This window comes from Triticum dicoccoides, chromosome 7A, assembly GCF_002162155.2.
Source record: "Triticum dicoccoides isolate Atlit2015 ecotype Zavitan chromosome 7A, WEW_v2.0, whole genome shotgun sequence".
NCBI classification, from domain to species: Eukaryota; Viridiplantae; Streptophyta; class Magnoliopsida; order Poales; family Poaceae; genus Triticum; species Triticum dicoccoides.
This window is the reverse complement of record NC_041392.1, coordinates 142,585,052-142,606,417: the sequence shown is the minus strand read 5'-3', so window position 1 is coordinate 142,606,417 and position 21,366 is coordinate 142,585,052. Positions and strand designations below refer to the sequence as shown.

The 21,366-nt window shown below is 46.1% G+C and overlaps 1 protein-coding gene, 1 long non-coding RNA gene and 1 pseudogene across 11 annotated transcripts; 2 read left to right on the top strand and 1 right to left on the bottom strand.

The window, feature by feature from the left end:
* The first annotated feature begins 6,239 nt into the window (after nt 1–6,239).
* Nucleotides 6,240–19,554, top strand: LOC119333300 (annotated as a pseudogene).
* On the bottom strand, nt 13,860–19,340 carry LOC119327366. 10 transcript variants are annotated; one of them, XR_005158476.1, is made up of 6 exons: nt 18,387–19,340; nt 15,601–17,997; nt 15,001–15,140; nt 14,670–14,834; nt 14,241–14,313; nt 13,860–14,136 (listed from the first exon to the last, which is right to left on the bottom strand). It is a non-coding gene; the product is annotated as an uncharacterized LOC119327366 (long non-coding RNA). The 10 variants fall into 10 exon arrangements; XR_005158473.1 differs by having other exon boundaries at nt 15,601–18,705; nt 18,816–19,340; XR_005158477.1 differs by having other exon boundaries at nt 15,601–17,961; nt 18,387–19,339.
* A 947-nt stretch (nt 19,555–20,501) lies between the features above and the next one.
* LOC119328244 (arp2/3 complex-activating protein rickA-like) lies at nt 20,502–21,092 on the top strand. Its single transcript, XM_037601254.1, has one exon. It carries the CDS (start codon nt 20,510–20,512, stop codon nt 20,846–20,848), a length of 339 nt encoding a protein of 112 aa, XP_037457151.1. The 5' UTR covers nt 20,502–20,509; the 3' UTR covers nt 20,849–21,092.
* The last annotated feature ends 274 nt before the right edge of the window (nt 21,093–21,366 follow it).

The following is a 21,366-nucleotide window of genomic DNA, read 5'->3' as shown; positions in this document are numbered from 1 at the left end:
GTGTTTACATAAGCAGAAGAATATTACTGCATAGATCATATAGATCACTAGAAAGGTTAAACAAAACAATAGAAAGGAAAAGATGATCTTCGTATTAAACAGAATGATGGAAAGGAAAATGTGTTAAAACACAATTATCATGGGTATATCCTTCCCAAGGACAAAAAGAGTATGATATCCATGACAGTATATAACATAGAAAACCCTTTAGGTAAGAGAAGAGAAATTTCATGACTTTACCCATACAGCGGTGTTTGGATAATTGAGCAGGAAACATTAGGCTTTAAATGTTCTTGTTGATAATTGGAGTAACATATATATGCTTCGAGATAGCATTGACATGGTCTTCAGGCAAAGGTCAGACTTTGGAAACACAAAGGATCCATTAGGAATAACTTGTAGAATAAGTCTTACAATTTCCTCGTGGAAGAATGGATAACCTTGCTGAAAAGGAATCTATAACCATAGGGCCTCCGGCCGGGTGTTCTAAGCACGACATCCTGGATATAAAAGATGGTAATACTCCAAGGTAAAGAAGAACAAATGTTGGATAGCAAGGAACTCAAGGTATAACACAGAACACGAACAAGTTTGTGTTGGAGTGAAGGCAATAAAGTTGTCGATGATAACACAATTCATCGAGGGGCAAGGATGGTATTTCTCATCATGACTTCGACTGATATCCTAGAAGAGTTCGTAAGATTGATGATGATCACGACACAATTGTTGAGAGATTTCATGAAGATGTAATACATCGGCGATGACATCAAGTCAAAAGAATGATGAAGCGAAAGGTTATTGGAACCACGAGTATGGCACAAATTCGAAACCAAGCTTGTGGTTTAAGGAGAAATGATATGATGAGGAAAATCGACGTAAGCTTAGCTCATCATCGAAAATTGTGCTCCGGGAAGGAGGACCAGGCAACACAGTTAAGAGCAGCACGATAAGGATATAGCCGATCAAGTTAGGAATGACTTGAAGGATTATTTGAACTCGTAAGCAACGAAAATATTTAGGGTTATTGAATCAGAGTGCGGAATCGATTCACTATTCGGTGTTCTCTTGACAACAACCCAGAACCTAGGAACAATTGGATCCGGTGAGTAATAATAGTTGATGAAGAACCCATAAGAAGTTATGATGTCCCCTGATAACTCAAGATACCATGGGGTAATACTCAATGACAGACCAAAGTGGAGGTTGGACTGGGGTATTGCTCTGAAGAAGACAAATGCTTAAATTTGCATGAGTAATGGTATTTAAAGGAGAACATGGTCGGAACCACGTCCACAGATACAAGATGAACTTATAACAAGGGAATAATTATTTTAAAAGAAGCTTCCATGATAAGGTATACATCGTGTCCATGGGCATGAACACAGGGTTCAAGGTCGACTCCCACTTCTCCAATGCATAACCTTTCATTCACTTCTCTTTTTAGAAGAAGTTGTAGTGTTGAATTATCTGGCAAAATACCAGACGAGTATGACTCGTGAAAACTTTCGAGTTCACACATAATATGGAAGGCATAGGTTCAACCCATCGAGGCATCTTAGGAGCATATACCACAATTTCAGGAATAAATAACACAAGCTCGATAGTAGAGCATGCTGGAGAAAGCAGAGGATACAATTTACCAAAGGCATTATGTATCCGAGGAAAGGCTCACAAGCTTATAGAATATGAAGGACGATATCGGATAAAATCCAACAAAGGATCTGGTGGTCCACAAGGGGTCTGATGTGAGCATCGGTACTCAACCGGAGGAAGAAGGAATGCAAGGAGATCAGTTTATGGAAACAACTGACTAACTCAAAGCTCCAATGCAAAGGAATTATGAATTCCAAGACAAGGGATCAGAAGCAATGCTCTAATTAGGGATGGATAAGTTGAATAGCCTTAGGGGTACAATCGATGACAATTTGATTGGTCGAGATCCAGCTCATGTCCGGAATGACGTCTGAATTGGAATGATAAATTCCAGGGGACAACTGATGATTGTGTGCATTCACACACATGTTGAATCAAAAGGATCAGAATGACAATCACAAAGGTTTTAAAAGTAAATTACTAGACCAGAGGAATTAACCGGAATGCAAGTATGCAATAATTCCCAAAACAATAGGCTGTTGAGGATTTTCGAAAGATCAAATAGTATTTCGAAGTCTTTTGCGGAACACAAGAACAACTAGGAATGAGTGGATACTCGATAAGTGCGAGGAATTATCCGTATGGATATTTCTGCGGCAAGGAACTACAAGGCAGTGGTTCAAGGGATTCTTAAGAGTCGGAGAGCAATTCGATGCATCTTGTAATAACAAGAGAAACTCAGAGTAATTGTATGAACAACAAGTGTATGTCGTTATCCATATGGATATATCGGTAATAGGGAATTGAAAAGGCGGAGGGCACAAGGGTCTCAGGAATGATCGAAGAGTATCTTCAAAATCTTCTGGTGCAGTAGGCGATCATCTGTGATAAGGGGCTCTCTGGGAGAAGTAGTTACGAGAACCTAGAGTCAGATTTAGTAAAATCATTTAACCCGAATTGAAGAGAGATTAGAGTCCCAGAGTAAAGATGAGGAATAAAAGATCCTAATACCACCCAATGGCGACGTGGGCCCATGGGACGAACAACCAAGTTAGTAAAACAATTTTCATCGACTAGACTCAACTTCGGCCAAGGAGTGTGGAAGGGGGATTCCTACAGGCAGTCGGCTCTGATACCAACTTGTGACGCCCCCGATTTATCCTTACACTAATCATACACGCAAATGTGTATGATCAAGATCAGGGACTCACGGGAAGATATCACAATACAACTCTACAAATAAAATAAGTCATACCAGCATCATATTACAAGCCAAGGGCCTCGAGGGCTTGAATACAAGAGCCCGATCATAGACGAGTCAGCGGAAGCAACAATATCTGAGTACAGACATAAGTTAAACAAGTTTTCCTTAAGAAGGCTAGTACAAACTGGGATACAAATCAAAAGAGGCGCAGGCCTCCTGCCTGGGATCCTCCTAAACTACTCCTGGTCGTTGTCAGCGGGCTGCACGTAGTAGTAGGCACCTCCCGAGTAGTAGTAGTCGTCATCGATAGTGGCGTCTGGCTCCTGGGCTCCAACGTCTGGTCGCAGCAAACGGGTATAGGAAAGAGGAAAAGGGGGAGAAAGGCAACCGTGAGTACTCATCCAAAGTACTCGCAAGCAAGGAGCTACACTAATGCATTGGTATCAAATGGAATAAGGGTATCATATGTGGACTGAACTGCAGAATGCGGAATGAGAGGGGGATAGCTAGTCCTTTCGAAGACTATGCTTCTGGTAACCTCCATCTTGCAGCAGAAGAAGAGAGTAGATGGTAAGTTCACCAAGTAGCATCGTGTAGCATAAACCTACCCGGCGATCCTCTCCTCGTCGCCCTATTAGAGAGCGACCACCGGGTTGTATCTGGCACTTGGAAGGGTGTGTTTTATTAAGTATCCGGTTCTATTTGTCATAAGGTCAAGGTACAACTCCAAGTCGTCCTGTTACCAAAGATCACGACTATTCGAATAGATTAACTTCCCTGCAGGGGTGCACCACATAACCCAACACGCTCGATCCCATTTGGTCGGACACACTTTCCTGGGTCATGCCCGGCCTCGGAAGATCAACACGTCGTAGCCCTACCTAGGCACAACAAAGAGGTCAGCACGCCGGTCTAAATCCTATGGCGCAGGGGTCTGGGCCCATCGCCCATTGCACACCTGCACATTGCGAGGGCGGCCGGAAGCAAACCTAGCCTAGCAGGCATTCCAGTCCAATCCGGCGCGCGCCGCTCAGTCACTGACGTCACAAAGGCTTCGGCTGATACCACGACCTCGAGTGCCCATAAGTGTCCCCGCGTAGATGGTTAGTGCGTATAGGCCAGTGGCCGGACTCAGATCAAATACCAAGATCTCGTTAAACGTGTTATCTTGAAATAACCGCGAACGCCGACCAGGGCCAGGCCCACCTCTCTCCTAGGTGGTCTCAACCTACCATGTCGCTTCGCCACAAAGATCCACATAGAGGGCTGTCGGGAAAGTATGACCTTCCAGCCCCCCAATTCGTGAATCAACCGCGGGTACTCCTCGAGCCGACCCGTCTTTTGTCACCACAAGTATCATATGTTATGTATAAGTATATACCCGTGACCACCTCCCGAGTGATCACGGCCCGATAGTATAGCATGGAAGACGGACAAGAATGTAGGGCCACTGATGATAAACTAGCATCCTATACTAAGCATTAGGATTGCAGGTAAAGGTAACAACAGTAGTAGGAAGGACAGGCTATGCATCAGGATAGGATTAACGGAAAGCAGTAACATGCTACACTACTCTAATGCAAGCAGTATAGAGAAGAGTAGGCGATATCTAGTGATCAAGGGGGGCTTGCCTGGTTGCTCTGGCAAGAGAGAGGGGTTGTCGGTGACGTAGCGACCACAGGGGCATCAGCATCGTCACGGGGTCTACCGAAGAGAAGAGGGGGAAGAAACAATAAATATAATGCAAACAAATGCATGATGATGCATGACATGACAAAGCGTGATACTAGGTGTGCCCTAACGCGGTACGAGGTGGTACTGGTGAAGGGGGAAAACATCCGGGAAAGTATTCCTGGTGTTTCGCATTTTCGGACAGATGATCCGGAGGGGGAAAGTTGTGTGTCTGCTATGCTAGGGATGCGTGGCGGACGAACGGGTTGCGTATCCAGATTCGTCTTGTCGTTCTGAGCAACTGTCATGTACACAGTTTTTTCATCCGAGTTACGGTTAATTTTCTATGATTTTTCAAAGTTTTAATGATTTTTGAAAAGTCCTGGAATTACTTTTAATCTCGAAAATCTCCAGAAAAGGCTGGGTGCACCCGGTGCACCGCACCCAGAGTGCACCATAGGGTCTGCCAGTGGGGCTAGTCAACTGCTGACTCAGCAGTTGACTGGTCAGCGGGTCCAGGGGCTGAGTCAGCAGCCCAGTCAGCAGTCAATAGTTGACTATTGACTGGTCAAACTGATTGGTGGGGCCTGAGTGTAAGTGACACATATTTTTACACGGGTTTTTAGTTAAATTATTAAGTTATTACCTTAGATTAAGTTAGTGGCCTTGGGCCCACGGATCAGTGAGAGGTTAGGAGAGTGGGTTAGTGTCAGGGAGGGGTTACCCCCACTAACCGAACAGGGGGCCATCCCAGGCAGAGGCCAGGGGCCTCGCCGGCAGTCTCGCGCGGGCAAAAGGCGCCTGCAGCCACGATGCGGCCGGCCGGAGTAGCGGGAGGGCCGGTGGCCGGAGGGGGTGCAGCGGCTGGAGGCGCGGGGCAGTGGCGGCCGAAGGCTGGCGGGGCAAGCTACAGGCGGCGGCAGTAGCGGGCGAGGGAACGCGGGCGGGAGAGCCGCGACGGCACACGGTGGGGGCGAGCGGGGCGCGCTTGCGGCGGGACCGCGCAGGGGCGCGGCTGGAGCAGAGCAGAAGCAGCGCACAGGGGAGGCCACGGGCGACGAGAGGGAGGGGGCCGCGGGGAAGCGCCGGCAGCGGCGGGTTGCAGCAGGCGAGGAGCAGCGGCAAGAGCAGTACACGGCGGCAGCGGGCAAGGGCGGGCGACAGCGGGTGCGGGCGCGCACGCAAGCGGGCACAGAGGCGTGCGGGGTGCAGGGGAGCGCCCAGGCGACGGCTCGGCGCGGTAGGACGCGGGCTTCAGAGAACTCCAGGCACGACGACCAAAACATGGGGACGGCGCTACAACGCGATTAACAGGGGGGAGACAAGGGGAATCGGCGCTGCTCACCAAGGGAGGGTTGACGACGAGCTCGGATTGGTCGGGGGCGTGCCAGAGCATGGATCCGCGGCGGGGCATCAGTGGCGACCGCCGATGAAGACGAGGACGACGGCGACGATGGGGCGGCTCCAGGCTCGATCCTGAGTGTACGGCGCGGCTCCGGTCGAACGAAAGCACGGGGATGACGGAGTCGGCGATGAGAAGGCCCCTGGACAACTTGGCTTGACGAGGGAAGGCTTCAGAGTGCATGGACGATGGTGGTGTGGCAACCTCAAGCTCCGGAATGAACAAAACGGAAGGGGGCGAGCAAGGAAGGAAGAACGAGTGGCCTAGGGTTTGTCTCACGCGTCGGGCGGGGCCTTATACGCCTCGGGGGGTCGTCGGACGGTCAACACGGCGGCTCGTCGGATGGTCAACCCGGCGGCCATAGTGGCCATGGCGGCGCAGATGCCCGACACGTACAGGCTCTGCCTCCTCTCTGTACAGAGATGGGAGAAAGGCCTCTGGTGGGCTTGGGTTGTGTTGCTGTAGCACTAGGCCTCCAGTGCACAGTAATGCGTTTTTTACCTATTGTTTCATATTTTAGTTTTGCACCCAAAGGACTTTGGTAAAATGATTAGCTTGCCACAATAATTATGTTGCAATAACTGGCACTGCGACAATAAGTTTGAGGGTTATTTGAATTCATTTGAAAATCGGTTTAATTATAAATGTTTAAAAGTTGTTTTGGTTCCATTTTAAAATAGGTTAGGGGCATTTCACTAATTCAAAATATGTTGGATAATTTATGACAATTAGTTAGGGAATATTTTCAACCTAGCCTACATTTTTTATTTTAATGTTTGAAGGATTAATAACTTGACTTGTATTTGAATTTGAATTTGAGGTCGGTTTGAAACAAGTGAGGTTTAGCCAAAATTTTAATTATGATGACCTGGCATCATTAACAGAGTTTTATTGTAGCTTAACTATCGGGGTGTCACAGAAATGCACCTAACTAGATCTAGGGTTCATACACAACTATCAGACCCTCAATTCAACTACAACATCGCCCTAAAACAGTGATGATCACAGCCTTCGAGACAATCAGAACTAACAAAAACACACTAGAAATCGCTCACACATAGAATTGCAGGCATCTAATCTCTCGTACATAGAGAGGTGGTTGCCTACCGGGCGAGCCTCACCGGCTTGACTACCACCGCGACGGTGACGGAACTGCGCAATGCCGCCCTAAATGGCGCACAAGCGACTCCCCCGCCGACGGGGACACCAGAGCGCCGCGAATCCGCCTGAATCTTGAGAGGGCTTAAGAGGAATGTGACCAGGGAGGAAGGGAGACATATTGCACCAGTACAAAAGCTTCGATAGCCTCACCTTCTCGTTGTGGTTGCTCCGGCGACGACGCTCCGGTCCAGTGAACACCAGCAACGGCCGCGAATGCCGTCGACTCTTCCGCCGTCGGTGCCTCCTCCTCTCGACTTCTCCTCCAATCGAATGGAACTGCTGTAGAGGGTGGGTTGGGGAGTAATGAAGGGGATGGGGAGAAAGCGCAGCACTGCTGAGGAGGAAAATGGCCAGTCGTGGGAGACGCGAACAGAAGTCGTGCGCGGCGTGCGGGAGCGACGGCAATTCCACTGCACGCCCCGACTCGCAACCGATGTCGTCCGAGGGAGAAACGACGTGCGGGTGAACTGAGAACACACCACACACCGGCCTTGTCCTACGTGGTACATAAAAATTGTCTCGCCGTGTCAAGATTCGTACAAATTTAAATGGACAGTGATGCAGGCTTGTGGGCGAGTTGCAGTAGTGCCACATGTGTGGGCGTTAGTGTTTTCGTAATAAATTACATTGGATTACTAGTTTAGTCATTGTGAATTTCCCACGCACCCTACCTCTCAAGCTGCGCCGCCACCGAGCCGCTTCTCCCCGACGCCCCTTGTCTGTAATCTGCACCGCCGTCGAGCCATCAACCCGCCGATGCCTCCGCTACAAGCCAAACCGAGCGGCAGAGGCCAAGCAGCATGCACCGCCCCCGCCTCCTCCGAGGACGCTGGGGATTCCCGGCAGCCGCCTCTTCGCGCCCCTCCTGCACGCGCCTCCTCTGCAGTCCAGAAGGTACGCCCTTCTCTCCCTCCCTTCCTTTCTTTGTATCTTGCAGGTTGTAATTTTTGGGAGCCTGAGTATGGCTATGTTGCTATATACAGTACATGATACATTGATACCCAGCATATGTGTACGGCGATGGCATTTTCCATTAGGTGTATTTGAATATAGGGGGTACATTATGCTAGTCAATGTTAAGAGGATGCTAAGATGTTGCTAGCTTCTTAGCTGGTATTCCTTAGCCCACCTTGTTCACTAAATGTCAAATTTGTACAGTCCTTAATTTCTTATGGGCATGACAGACAGGATAGTACATGAACATTGAACAAATAAAAATTGAACCAACTATTAGAGGATGAGACGATTGTTTGCTTTTTGTTTTGAGGAACAGCGATTGTTTGCTAGGGCCGTAGTTTGCGGATTTCATTTGTGCTGTTGTTGGGCATTCATTGAAGGACTTTTGGCCAGGAATTATGAGGGAGTGTCAGGTTTTATTTTGCCTGAATTAATTATATGGCACAAATGTTCACTGTACAGTCCCAAAGTGTGACGCAGCCTGCTCCATATGATTACACGTGGCTACAGTGATTCTTGCGTCGTCATGACATCATCCATGATTTGGCAGCATTACCAGTCGTCCCGCTCTAGTGCATTCCTTTAGTTATCTTTGAAAATGTTAATTCCACTATGCCCCCTGATAATGTGCATCTCCCCATATTGACATGTGGATACATGATAGCTTTGGTGGTTAAGTGTTCTCTGGGGTTGGGCAAAGCCTGTACGTAATGAGAATATACTCCTGTACATTTACAAATGGTTGATTTTTCTTTCTTGTAATAGTTGTTTGGTGCATTAGAATATTTCGAGGACATTAGTCTATGCGTTTATCTCTTTTGTAGAGAGGTGCATGTTTGGTATCTTTGCCCGGGTGAGCTGAATGATCAGTACCTACTAGAGATGTATAAACAACTCCTTTCTCCTACTGAAAGAGAGTATGCTGACTCTATAAAGGAAACAACGTTGCGGAAACATGCTATGTTGTCATGTGCATTGAAGCGCACCACCCTCTCAAGATGTATGTAATCACCAACTTCCTTTTGCATTGTCTGTCACATTTAATTGAAGTTTCATTCCTGTTTCTATCATTCAAGAGACAGTGTTGTCTATATTCTTGTCAATAGGAGTTAGGGAAATTGTCTGCTGATGTTTGATTCACAAGTGTGCATCGCTTAGATTTAACAATAACAACAGATAGGATCCTCTCCTTGAGTGGTGGTGACTCTATAAAAAAACACTTTTCTCAGTCTATATACTGTCATTATGGGGGGAAATCAGTATTGTTGTAACAAAAATACTTTAATATTTCTGGGGATTCAGCTGTTTTATGCAATTTATTGCTTTGGATGCAATGAGTCCATGAGTTATTCCCTTTGAACTTTTTCCTGTATATAGGTGCATGGCTTCCATTCGTGCATTTTTTTGGCGTGAACAGCAGGAGCCCTGCCTTTGCATTGTAGGAGACCATTCGAGCATTCATCTGTCTTAATATATGGAGAACATATGATTCAAGATCAATGTAACTTTTGACCTCTTGCATCCACGGATGACTTTTTCTTTCTCAAGTAACACTTTAGGACCTATTAGGTGTCCAATCACTTTCTGATGCATGTGCAGTTCCCATAAAGAGTCATAAAAATGGAGAATGAAACCATCTGCCCTTTGACTTGTGATAACATGGAAGCTTGTCACGCTACTCCATGTTTGAGTTTGTCAGCATTTTATCTTGTCAACAATTAGAATATGTGCTTGTTTTGTCTGTTGTTACTGATAGCATAAGAGGAATACTGATATGCTATTGCTTATAGCTAATCTGTTTAAATTAGACTGGATACAGATTGTAAAATTGATTCGAGGTCGTTTGAGTTTAAGTACAACAATTTTCGCAAACCTGAGGTAAGAGGTTAGGCTTCAATGGTTCCTTTTTCTGCAATTTAAAGCCTTGTAACAACTGCCTTTGGTTGCTTTCCATGTCTGATCAAATATTGTGGCCATCTGATGATATTGTGGATCTGCCCTTGCATTTCAACATTTCACACACTACTTCTTTGATTGCCTGTGGCATTGCCATGGATGCTAATGTATGTTCTTTGTCCCTGTGACAGCCAAAAGTGAGAAAGATATGGCCATGTTTCTGTTGCTGTGGAAGTTATTCAGTTGATATTGTTGTTTTATGTACCTTTTCATATTGGCATTGATATTGAAGAGAAGAAGCGGAAGACAACCAAGAGTATTTTATCTCTTGCTCGTCGTTTTTTCACCCCTTTAGAAGCTGATTATCTCACTGATATTTCTGATTCGTATGCTCAGGAAAAGGAATTCTTCAAACTATGGACTCTTAAAGTTAACGAGTCTCTCTTTGGCCCGCTACTATATGGCCCTTTCCTATGCAACCACTTCATTGTGCTATACATTCCTTAGAACATTGAGAAGTTATGGTATTTTTTACTACAAGGCTAGAACATATCAACTGCCCTATCATGTAGTGTAAGATACCACTTCAAAGATTAAACATTGTAGCTGACTTCGTTGTTCTTTGCTACAGAAATGCAGGTTTGGTATATGTATCTAGTGCAAACCCTTTTTAGATGCTAACTTGCTAACTCCACATATAACTATATTGAATAAATCAAATTGAAGTACACACAGGTGGGCATCTTATGAATGGTCCATTTGAGGAAAAAGGAATGTTATGCACCAAATATTGCCCTATTTGAATTAAATATTCATAATTCTGGTTACTGATACGATGTTGCAAAATAAATTGCTTACATGGAAGCATCATTGATTTCTAAATTTATAGGAAGCATATGTAAAGGCTCTCGGATTGGGTTTGTCAGGTGCTCCACTCAATTAGTTTACAATCAACTTGAAAACAAGCAAGGGAATTCGGGTTTCTAAGGTATGTAGCTTTTACCTTTCCCCTTCTTTGTTTTTTTGACATATAATACATGTGTCAGGGAGCTTCAGATCTATGTGTGAACAAAAATTCACTTGACATTTTGTGACACCTGCGTCTTGGCCCAACGGTCAGATGTCATGATAAGTGAATTTCATACGAAAAAATGCTGCTATGGGATGGTGTACTGCTGGTTCTTACTTCTGAAAACAACCGGGATAGCATCTCACCCTCTATTTTGGTCATCTCTGTCAATGGTTGAGATGTAATATGCCCTGCCACTCACTCTCACATATCATTTCAGCCTTCTTTTTTCTCACTGCACGGGCTCCAGCATGTTCCAAAATATTGAATAGCTTATGTTTTGCAAAATTTCAACACATGTTTTGCAGTAGATTAATCAGGTTTTGCCGTAATCCAAACTAAGTTTCACTAAACAATTCAATGCATTTTACATGGATCTGAACCAAGCCAATAAATTTGAGAAGACTCATGGTTGTTTGACCTTTTATTTACCATTTTTGGGATGTGTTTCACATGTATTTCGGGGTTTCATGCAAGACTCACAAGAAATTCTCAAATTTCACATGTGTCACATATTTTATAACAGAAATCAGTATTTCATCAATTAGAAAAACAACGGGGCAAACCTCCGTATAAGAAAGCAAAATAAGTAGAGAACATAAATCAATATTGCATGTGTGAGGTCCACCATGTGCTGTGCAATCACACCAACACAATTAAACCATTGCCGGCACACGGAATCAAAAGTAGATGCCTACCCTGTTTTTTTGGCTTTTGCATGGTAACACCGTCCTATTTATTTATTTCGTTAGGGATATGCATCATAGGACATCAGCGAAGTCAGGCGCGTTATGTTATTGCAACCAACACTGAATCATTTTTATCGATCTGCCTTGACTCTCGTCGGATTTTCCAGGCATCGAAAGTATGTAATGATTCCAACTCTGGGTGTGATCATCTGTCTGTGAATTGACTACTTCTTTTTTGACGGCGCTACGGCGGGCTTACGCCGGCCTGAACCATTTTCATTATATATAAGAGAAGGATACAAGACATCAGGTACAACAGAAAGCAACCAACACACATAAGAAGGCACAAGAAAGAACAGAAGAACTAGAAAAGAACTACAACAAGCAGCCAACACCAAGAACTTAGCACCCAACAGTCCAACACTACTAGCTGGACCGAGAAGAGCGGAAGCAAACTTTGTTGAATCAATCGAAAGGAGATCCGTCATCGAGAAGACGTAGAGAAGAAGTTGCCAGCTGCCCCGTGATCACTCTGCACCTTGAAGAGCTAGGAAGTCGCAACCACCGTCGAAGGGCATCCCATTGCCTAGCCACGTCGCGGCAAAGAGAGCCATGGACCGTGCCGAAGGGCAATGTTCCACCGAGACAGGCCCTGCACCTCCTCTAGGCCAACACCACGGCCACCATCAAAAATAGAGAGAACCAAAGCACTATGCCAGGCAACAAAGCCTCGGACGCCGTCGAAGGGCACCGAACACCGAGACCTCATCGTCGCCACGAGCCCCCAAGAGGTAGGTCCACCATCAGCACCGAGGTGACCAAGGGATTGGTCGCCGCCACAGATCACTTCCACCGCCACCACCCTGCACACCAACAACCCAACAAACACTCTAATCTAGACATCAAGCTGCCAACCGCGGATTCGTGGCCCCCAAAAACAACGCCCCCAAGGGGGAGAAACGACATCGAGACGCCGTCGTCGTCCGATCCAGAGATGGATCTCAGGCTTTCGCCTGGGGCACACGATTAAGAGGGTACCGTAGCTTCCCAATGACGCCTTCAAGAAGGGAAAACGGCGCCCGAAGGCGTCGCCGCCATCGTTGCCGACAAGATCGACATAGGCTTTCGCCTGAAGCACCCCGTCCCCGTCATCTCCGTTGAAGCTGGCCGATGTGCCCAGCAGCCCGAGACCTCCCCGCCCTCCTACCAGTCCACGGCGAGCGTCCCCACTAGGACTAGCATGAGGCTCCGTTGACACAGAAGCTCACCTCGAGCACCTGCACAGCCGGAGTCGGGTCATTGTCGGCTGCCACCTGCATTCAAGCCCTTGCCGCCAACCACACGCCACCACCACCGCAGTCAAGCTCTATCGACGGCATCCACCGCCGACCCCCTGGTCGTGGCCACGAACGCCGATTGGCCGGGTGAGTTCAGGAAAGACAGATCTGGGTGCCAAGAGCATCCCAGACCGGCAAGACTGCACCCCCGCACGACCACGCAGCTCGTGCGCACACACCACGCCGCCCAACACCTCTGCCCTTCGCCACCTGCAGGCCGGCGCCACGCCTGACCGGATCGCTGGATCTAGATCCAGGTCACCAGGTCCACCGGCCGCCACACCGCCGCTGCACAGCCGCATGTCACTGCCTTGCATCCACCACCCTAAGGCATCCCGCGCCGGATGAGACCGCCGCCGACCGCGTGCGCCGCCGGCAGAGGGCCTCGCGTCGCCGAGCCCTGCCTCCTTGAAGAGAGAGACGCCCCGCCGCCGCCGTCCCTGGGTCCAGCGCGAGCTTTGCCGGCGGAAGCCTCTGGCGACAGCGAGACAGGAAGGGGCGAGGGGGAGGGGTGGTGGCGGCGCTAGGTTTTCGCCCCCGAGTCGCCAGAGCTAGGCGGCGCGGGGCTGTGAATTGGCTACTTGCACTCGCGGAGCTAAATAGTTCTCATTACATGGCAGTTTGTATGGAGAATGACTCAAGATGTCAAGGTTTGTATTGCCGGCCTGGGGACAAAGAGTTTGGTTCTTTTGTTTCTTTCAGTCACTCCATTACTATTGATGTATACTAGTGACTGGGGCGCCACCTGGTGGCCCCTCTTGAGACGTTATTGTGCGCACTAATCATGTTGCCGTAATTGTTAACATGCTGACAACACAGAGAAGCAACAGTGATTAAAAATATAACGCAACTCTACCGATAGCAACAAAAATAGCAGCTCCTAGAAAATCTTTGTCATGGCTCTTTTAAATCATATTCATATAGAATCAAGAGACCCAACAAATTATTCATTGCCAAACCAGAAAGTCCCATTCATGTACATCAGAGAAGAACATCCACCTCACATTAAGATCACTCAACTGTTACGAACCTAAAAACACAGGAGGGGGGGATTTGGCGGTTGCAATGAAGCTTATTTGTTAACTCCAGAATTAGACATTGCTAGCAATAAGCAACAGGGAGTGCACCATCAATTCATTTATGGCAGTTTGTGCATTCTGTCAATAAATAACAAAGGAAGATGATGAATATAATAGTTCAAATAAACTCAACCTTTGTTATGAGTCCAGACTAATGTTTTAAGTTGCCATGGTAACACTACCTGTTGATTCCTAAAAGAAACAAAACCGGACCCTCTGGATCGTCCAGTCTTTTGATCCCACATAATAGCATCGCTGCACAAGTTACCAAGCTGAAGTGGTAAGGCAGAATATACTGTACAAATGGGATGAAGTACATGAGCTATCAAACACTTACGAACAGATAGAATGAACTGACAAAAAGACCTACGAGAATAAACCGAACAGGTTTGTAATTCAAGTGAATGTATGAGAAAGTGTTTTCTCTTCTGTGTAATTCAATTCCTCAATTCACAGTACCACAAATGTAACATTATTTGAATCATAATATAGTATGTTAAAACGAATGGCAACATGTCCTGCAGTAGGGCACAAAGTCAAGACCATAACCTGCAATGCTAACAATTTTTCACAAGTACATGTCTCCATGAACCTGAAGTAAAAAAGTAGACCTGCCTTGTAGCTATAGAAGATGCTCTTGGAGTTGCCGGGCAGCTCCCCGGTGGTCTGCACCCAGGAGTTGCAGGCGAAGTGCACGGATGCTCTCGAGGAAGAGCTCGTGGTGGTGCCGGATGGCCAGGGCGAGGGCGCCCGGCAAACTTTTGAAGGTTGTGTTCCTGATCAGACTAATTGTTAATCATGAGACTGAGATTGTTGCAACTGAATTTCTTATCAGGAAGGTGTGGAGATCACTAAGTTACATAGTGGGTAACGAACGCAAAGACGACATTCATGACCTGGGCACCAATGTATCCCTTCTCTACAATCAGCTTGGCTCCATACCTTACCCCCAAAGAATGGCCGCAGAACAGAAGCATCAGGATGGTGCCCATGCCCGATGGCCGGTGGGGAGTCGGCAGTGCCGAGCCGCCTGCCTTTTCAGTTCAGCAATTCTCTGCTTGTGAAGCTCCTCAAACCAAGCACTGCAATGAAGCAAATACAATTCTAAGTATTAATACATCAATCTAAAAGTTACTTCGCTGTAGGACACAAACTATCTATTTTAAATTACAGTCGGTTGAAATGTCCCGCATACTAAAAATTGTATACGAGAATGTTAATAATCATGATTTGAACAAATTTCTTCTATCACCTCTCTACTTGATTCCGAGTCCTGCCCAATGCCCATGATGGATTAAAATTGAAAATTCTTCTACTCCCTCTGTTCACTTTTATAAGACCTTGAAGACATTTCAGACAATGTTCAAAACAGCCTATTTTGAATTGTCTAAAACGACTTACAAAAATGAACGGAGGGAGTACCAAAAATCCAGACATTGTCCTTTGAATACATCATGGTATGTAGTATACGCAAGCACAAACTAAATGGAAAGATCATTAACATGGACAAGCACAGACATCACAGGGATAGGTAACACTTACTCGCATGTATAGTAGCATGCTTGAATCTCTGAAAATTTGCTTCGCCTTCTTGCAAACAAAAAAACAGCCAACCAATTAAGGGATTCAGGTTCCCTACACCCCACATAATTTCAAAATTGCAAATACTTTGATCTATAAAACCAACTATGGAGTGTTCAAAATGTTTCTGCGAATGGGCACAACGCTCCCACATATCCAAACATTTTTGACAAATTGCCCTTCGTAAATCATGCCACATTTTACCCGTGGATGGTGGTTGGGCATTGATTAGTCTTTAAATACGGAAATGGTCGCTAATATCACAAAGATTTACTTCTGCTAAGATCAGGCACGAATTGCAGAATGAGGAGTTAATTGACCTGCTGGTGGATCCTCCTTTATTCATAGGGTAGCTTCCAACTTTACTCACCTTCACCTCACAACAAAAAACTAAGGGAAAATATGAAGTACTTGAACAGAAAAGAGTAGGCTCACTCATGCATACATAAAGTTGAAGAAATGTCATCATCTTTGCCAAAAGTGTCAATAACACCTATCAGAGTTGTCTCAAAGTGAGTAGAAATAGCATCAAAACTCTACAAAGAGAAAAAAAGAAAGGCCATGAACATCTACAACATGAGACTGACACTGTATTCTCATATAAAGCAAAACTTACTTATTTGACAACAATTATAAAGAGAAGTTTCATTAACTGGTTCATATGGTTGCTCAAAAAATTAACTGGTTCATATCTGTCATATATATAAAAAACATAGATCAATTCCAGTCTTTAGTACGAACGGTGGGGTATTAGTCTATGCTTCAGCAGACACAGATGAAAATAACTTCCCTTTTGGCACGACATTGTGAGTGTACGAGCAACATAAGACACCTAGCAAATGTATACCAGCATGCTTGTCACGGTGAAACAATGCATACTTAATTTAGAAATTTATCCAGCGATAATTATTTCAGAGCCAGAAAGTGAATCATCAAATGTCTGACTTGCAGCCAAGTTGCTTTTGTGGTAAAATAATCTGAATCGAGTGAGAATCATTTGAATTTGAAATTGGGTGGCTTATAATAGCAATTGCTCGTGGAACTTTTCACTTTAGTTGGAAAATGAAGAACAATTCTACTTGCCTCAGTAACCATGGACAGAGAGAGGAGGCAACCATGTTGAAAAACTGAATTTGTAGGGGAAAAACATGTCTTAACGCAAACAAATTCAATGCTAACTTTGCAAGATCCTGCTGTGTTGGAAGACATTACCTGGTCTGCTTGACGACGCAGACTGACAAGGAATACTAATAAAGCTCTGCGCACGACAAAACCGGGACCAAGCAAAGCCGACCTTTCATATGATACCGCAAATAACTTTCATAACTGAAAGTACTACTAAGTAAAATGCGTGCTACACAAATCACAACGCAAGCGCCACTTTCAGATTTGGTCGCAAGTACATCAAGGAAATCAGTCCAACCGCTCAACTCGCATCGCATGAGCAGAATCTTGCTAAGGCATGTGCACCTACCTAAGCCAGTAAAATGTACAGATCCAACCGCTCCTAGAACAAAAAGAAACGCACCGATGCCATTACTTGTGGTACTGCCGCTAGCAGTAGCCGGTACCAGCTCAACTTGGCTGGGTGAGAAGCGCAAGCCGTGGCATCAGCGCCGGCAGCGTCATGGGGAATGTCCAGCGCGACCATGAATCAATTCAAGTAAGCTATGGGTGGTTGTGTTCATCACCAAAAAAAGACATAAATCACAAGTCCAGACGGATCTTCACTCACATCAACACAATAGAGGAATACAGAAGAAAGAAGAACATTGTATGTCTATTATACAATGTATTTGTATAATAGATAAGGCAAATTTGTCTATTATTAATAGATAAGGAAAATTTGTGTATCTATAGCATAGCAAAAGAGGGCTCAGTTTTGTCTTTGATCTTCAAGCCCAACACTCACATCTCTTGCTGCGTAACATACCCATCGCAATGTAAACGAATGCCCTGGTTATCACTCGCCAAAATGACCATCCGAGGCGCAGAACCTCCAACATTACTGATGAATTGAACAGACTGCAAGAGAGGTAAGAGTGGGCTCTAATTTAGTACCCACAGGCCACAGCAGTCTTGATTGCTCAAGACATGCTTATTTCAGCCAGAGTCATCATCATCGCCCCTCATTTTTTACCGAAAAGGAGGTTGTACCTGTATGTTGTGTATATAAGATGGGGTAGTTCAAGGCCAGGATGGTGCAGAGTCCACACGAGCAGCAGCAGAAGCAGACAATGAATCCACTGTGTCTCCTCTGGCTCGTCGTTGACGTCGTCCCGGGCACCCGTGCTCCTCCTGTCCACCACCAAAGAGGAAGAGCTTCCATCCGTGACAGCTAGTTTAGATTCTTCGAATCTTCAGCAAAATGGTCTAACTGAGGTCAATAGCATTAATTTCCTTTTTTTGACTTTCCAGTTTCTAAATTCAGTGCATGAATGACAAGTAAGATCTTGATCTTGACATCACAGTATGCAGCAGTTTAACATTTAAAATGACCATTTGTTCACTCAAAGGTACTCCTATATTTCCGAGTGGTTTATAGATACTGAGTAAGAAACCCAAAAGCAGTATATATTATGCGTAGAAAGAATCCCATACAACAATATGTACATGGAAAGATAAATCATTATCTGATTGGTATCTTTTGAATCCATCTTCTCCAAAATAAACACCGACAATCCTTATCTGGCTGTGCGTATAATTCAGAGATGCAAGCAAAGTTGATTATGGTAATATCAACCGACCGGCAGAATGGAGTCAACTCTTTCCGCATTCAATTCTCCTCTCAATGATGCTATGAAGCAGCCCACGTCAAATATATCTTGAAACTCACTGTAGATGAAGCCGCATAAATGGATAAAACAAACTCAAACCTTCATTGAAATTAGAAATTGTGGTGCAAACCCAAACTGAAGTTTACTAACTGAACTAACAAATCTAAAAAAAAGTAGCAAGCTGTACTGAACCAGTCAAGCAAGTGATTTCCTTAACTTTTAGAAATCGTGGTGCAGAGCCAAAATGAAGTTTGCTTACTGAACTAAGAAATCTCAACAAAAGGGCAAGCTGCATTGAACCCAAGAAACATCACATAAGTAGGAAAGCACCCTGATATCCATATGTACATGCATACAAGCGTGCACACATCAATCCATCCATCAGCCTCAGGAGCATACCTCGCCTCAGACCAACCAAACCTGACGACGCACCAGACAACACCGTAAATGCATCTTGGTCCTCGTCGTCGCGGACGAGGGTGGGGAGCCGGGAGAGGTCACGCCCGCTGCACGGACCCCAGAGACCTCGCCGGCCCACCCGACACTGCGGCGGCTGCCCGAGCCAGGGCCTCCATGCCGGAGGCGTCGCGGCGCGGACAGGATGCCTAGCCCCACGAGAGGGAAGGATCCTAGGGCCGAGACTCCTCATCGCCCCTCTCCCAGCAACAAGCACCTCGCCTCCCTCCCGTGTGCTCCCGAGATCCAAATCGCCCCTGAAATCGGGGATGTGAAGCTGGAGGAGGTGGAGCTCGGGACGGGAGATGAAAAGGGCACGAGCACGGGCGGCGGCACGCGGTGTATTTGGCGGAGAAAGAGGCGGCGCGGCGGAGCAGCAGGAAAGGAGCTGGGCGTTGGAGGAGAGGAAAGGAAAGAGGGAGAGAGAGGGTCGCGTGTGTGGGGAAGGAAACCAGAGGAGATCTTTTTCATCGAGAGTTTACCTTGAGGAGGTGTTAATTGAGCGACAGTAAAATCTGCGTGGCATGGGTGAGAAGGCGCCTTTGATGCGTAGGTTAATGGTTTTAATGTTTCAGGTCCTGAAAGTAGTCCAGCGGCAGTAGGATTAAAAGTATGGAAGACCATACCATTTGTAGAAGACACACTTGTCTCTGGAACAGAAGCTGTAAAACGTATTGCTTGACCGTACGATCTCACCAGATCACATTATGATGCAAGATTTGGTGTTTCACCAAGTAGGAGGCTAAACACTGAGAATTCTTGAGGCGTCAGTTAACTCTCTATGCCCGCAATATTTGGGGTACTCAGGAAAGTTGCAGGTTCTGCTTTGCTTTTCCCGTCCTGTTGGTTCCCTGCGGCAGTCGTTTTTTTATCGGTCTGGTCCGACTTATGTACTTGCTGCCAGAGTGCTCGTTGCTGATTTTTGGCAACAACAAAAAATGGCATGTGATTTATTCTTCAATTATCTGGAAAGCTCAGGGTGATCACTCATGTGATTTTCGGGAGTATTAGAAAAAAAACAACTTTACAAATAACTGTTGATATGCTCTTGTGTTGAAACTGAAGTACTGAACCGGAGATCTTAGGACAGTGTTGGATTTGAACAGTTATTTGTAAAGCTGTTTTTGTGTTTGGCACAAAAAACAAGAGTTTAGCACATCCAACACATCGCATTTCTTGTGTTGGATGAGCTAAACTTGTGTTTCTTGTGTGGAGAATCTCATGCTTTTCGTTGGAAAAGTACGGTAGGCACCGCAACTGCGATTGCACTATGACAAGGTGGCTGACGTAGCTGAAGATAGTCGTGGTGTAGCCCCAGTATGCACACACGTTGAATCGATAAAATAGAACTGGAAACTACTTTTGTTTTCTTCCCTTGAATCTTGCTGGAAGCAGCTGCTACGTACGCACTCGTCGTGTATATCCAGTTATCAAGCTGAGCTTGAGAGAAGAGACAGAGCGGCCAGTGTCTCCATCTCCATAAGCTAGCGTAGGGCGTCTCAGCCTGCAACACATGGCTCTCCATGTGTCACGGTGCATGCAACCCTACCTCTACACCCGAACCGGTTATATGACCCTCCACCGCAACACACGGACGCCAAGAATATCCAACAACAGCTACGGCAACATCCAACACTATGACGCTTCTCTTGCTGCATGCCTTGCTGCTGGCAAGTGCAGCTGCGGCAGCAGCAGCAGCATCTGAGGCCGGCGACACTGCAGGCGGCAACGCTACTGCAGGCGGCAACGCCACCACGGCTCAAGGCCTATGCAACGGCGCCGGGTGCCAGCCACCGCCGCAGCCGCTACCGATCTACGGCGGCCCTCCGCCGTCGCCGCCGTCGACGACGCCGCCCTCCCCGGGCATGCAGGCGCCGTGCCCGCCGGTGACGCCCGTTTGCTGCGGCGGCCAAAACACGCCTCAGCAGCCGTACTACCAAGCGCCTCCGATCGGCTACCTTCCCTACTACAACTAGTCTGCTTCTTCGGTGCTCGTGCCACCGACTCCGGTCGCCGCCGTTGCGTATTACGTGATCGTACCATGTCTCTTGCTTTGGGTTGTGGTGTAACGGTGATCACTGAAGCCTCGTCCAACATCAAGAGAAGATTGGGCTCCACATACAAAAAAAAAAAGCTGTACTAGAAGCAGGGGTACGTCTTGCCATGCCGTTTTTCTCTGTCGTTGTAAAGCCGGTTCTATAGCGGAAGTATCTTTCTCACCTCGAGCTCAAATGCTTCTGGCATGAATAGTATAATAAAACATATTCCCTCCGTTCCAAATTACTCGTCTCAAAAATAGATGTATTTAGAACTAAAATACATCTCGATACATCCATACATACAAGTAATTCGAAACGGAGGGAGTAGAAGATAATTTCAAAAAAAAAATCTGATTTTTTCTTTTTTGCAAAGTTTAGTGAATGTTAGAGTACTAGCAATGTTTCATCATGAAATCACATCGATGAAAGTCAGTGGCAGAAAGAAAAAGGAAATC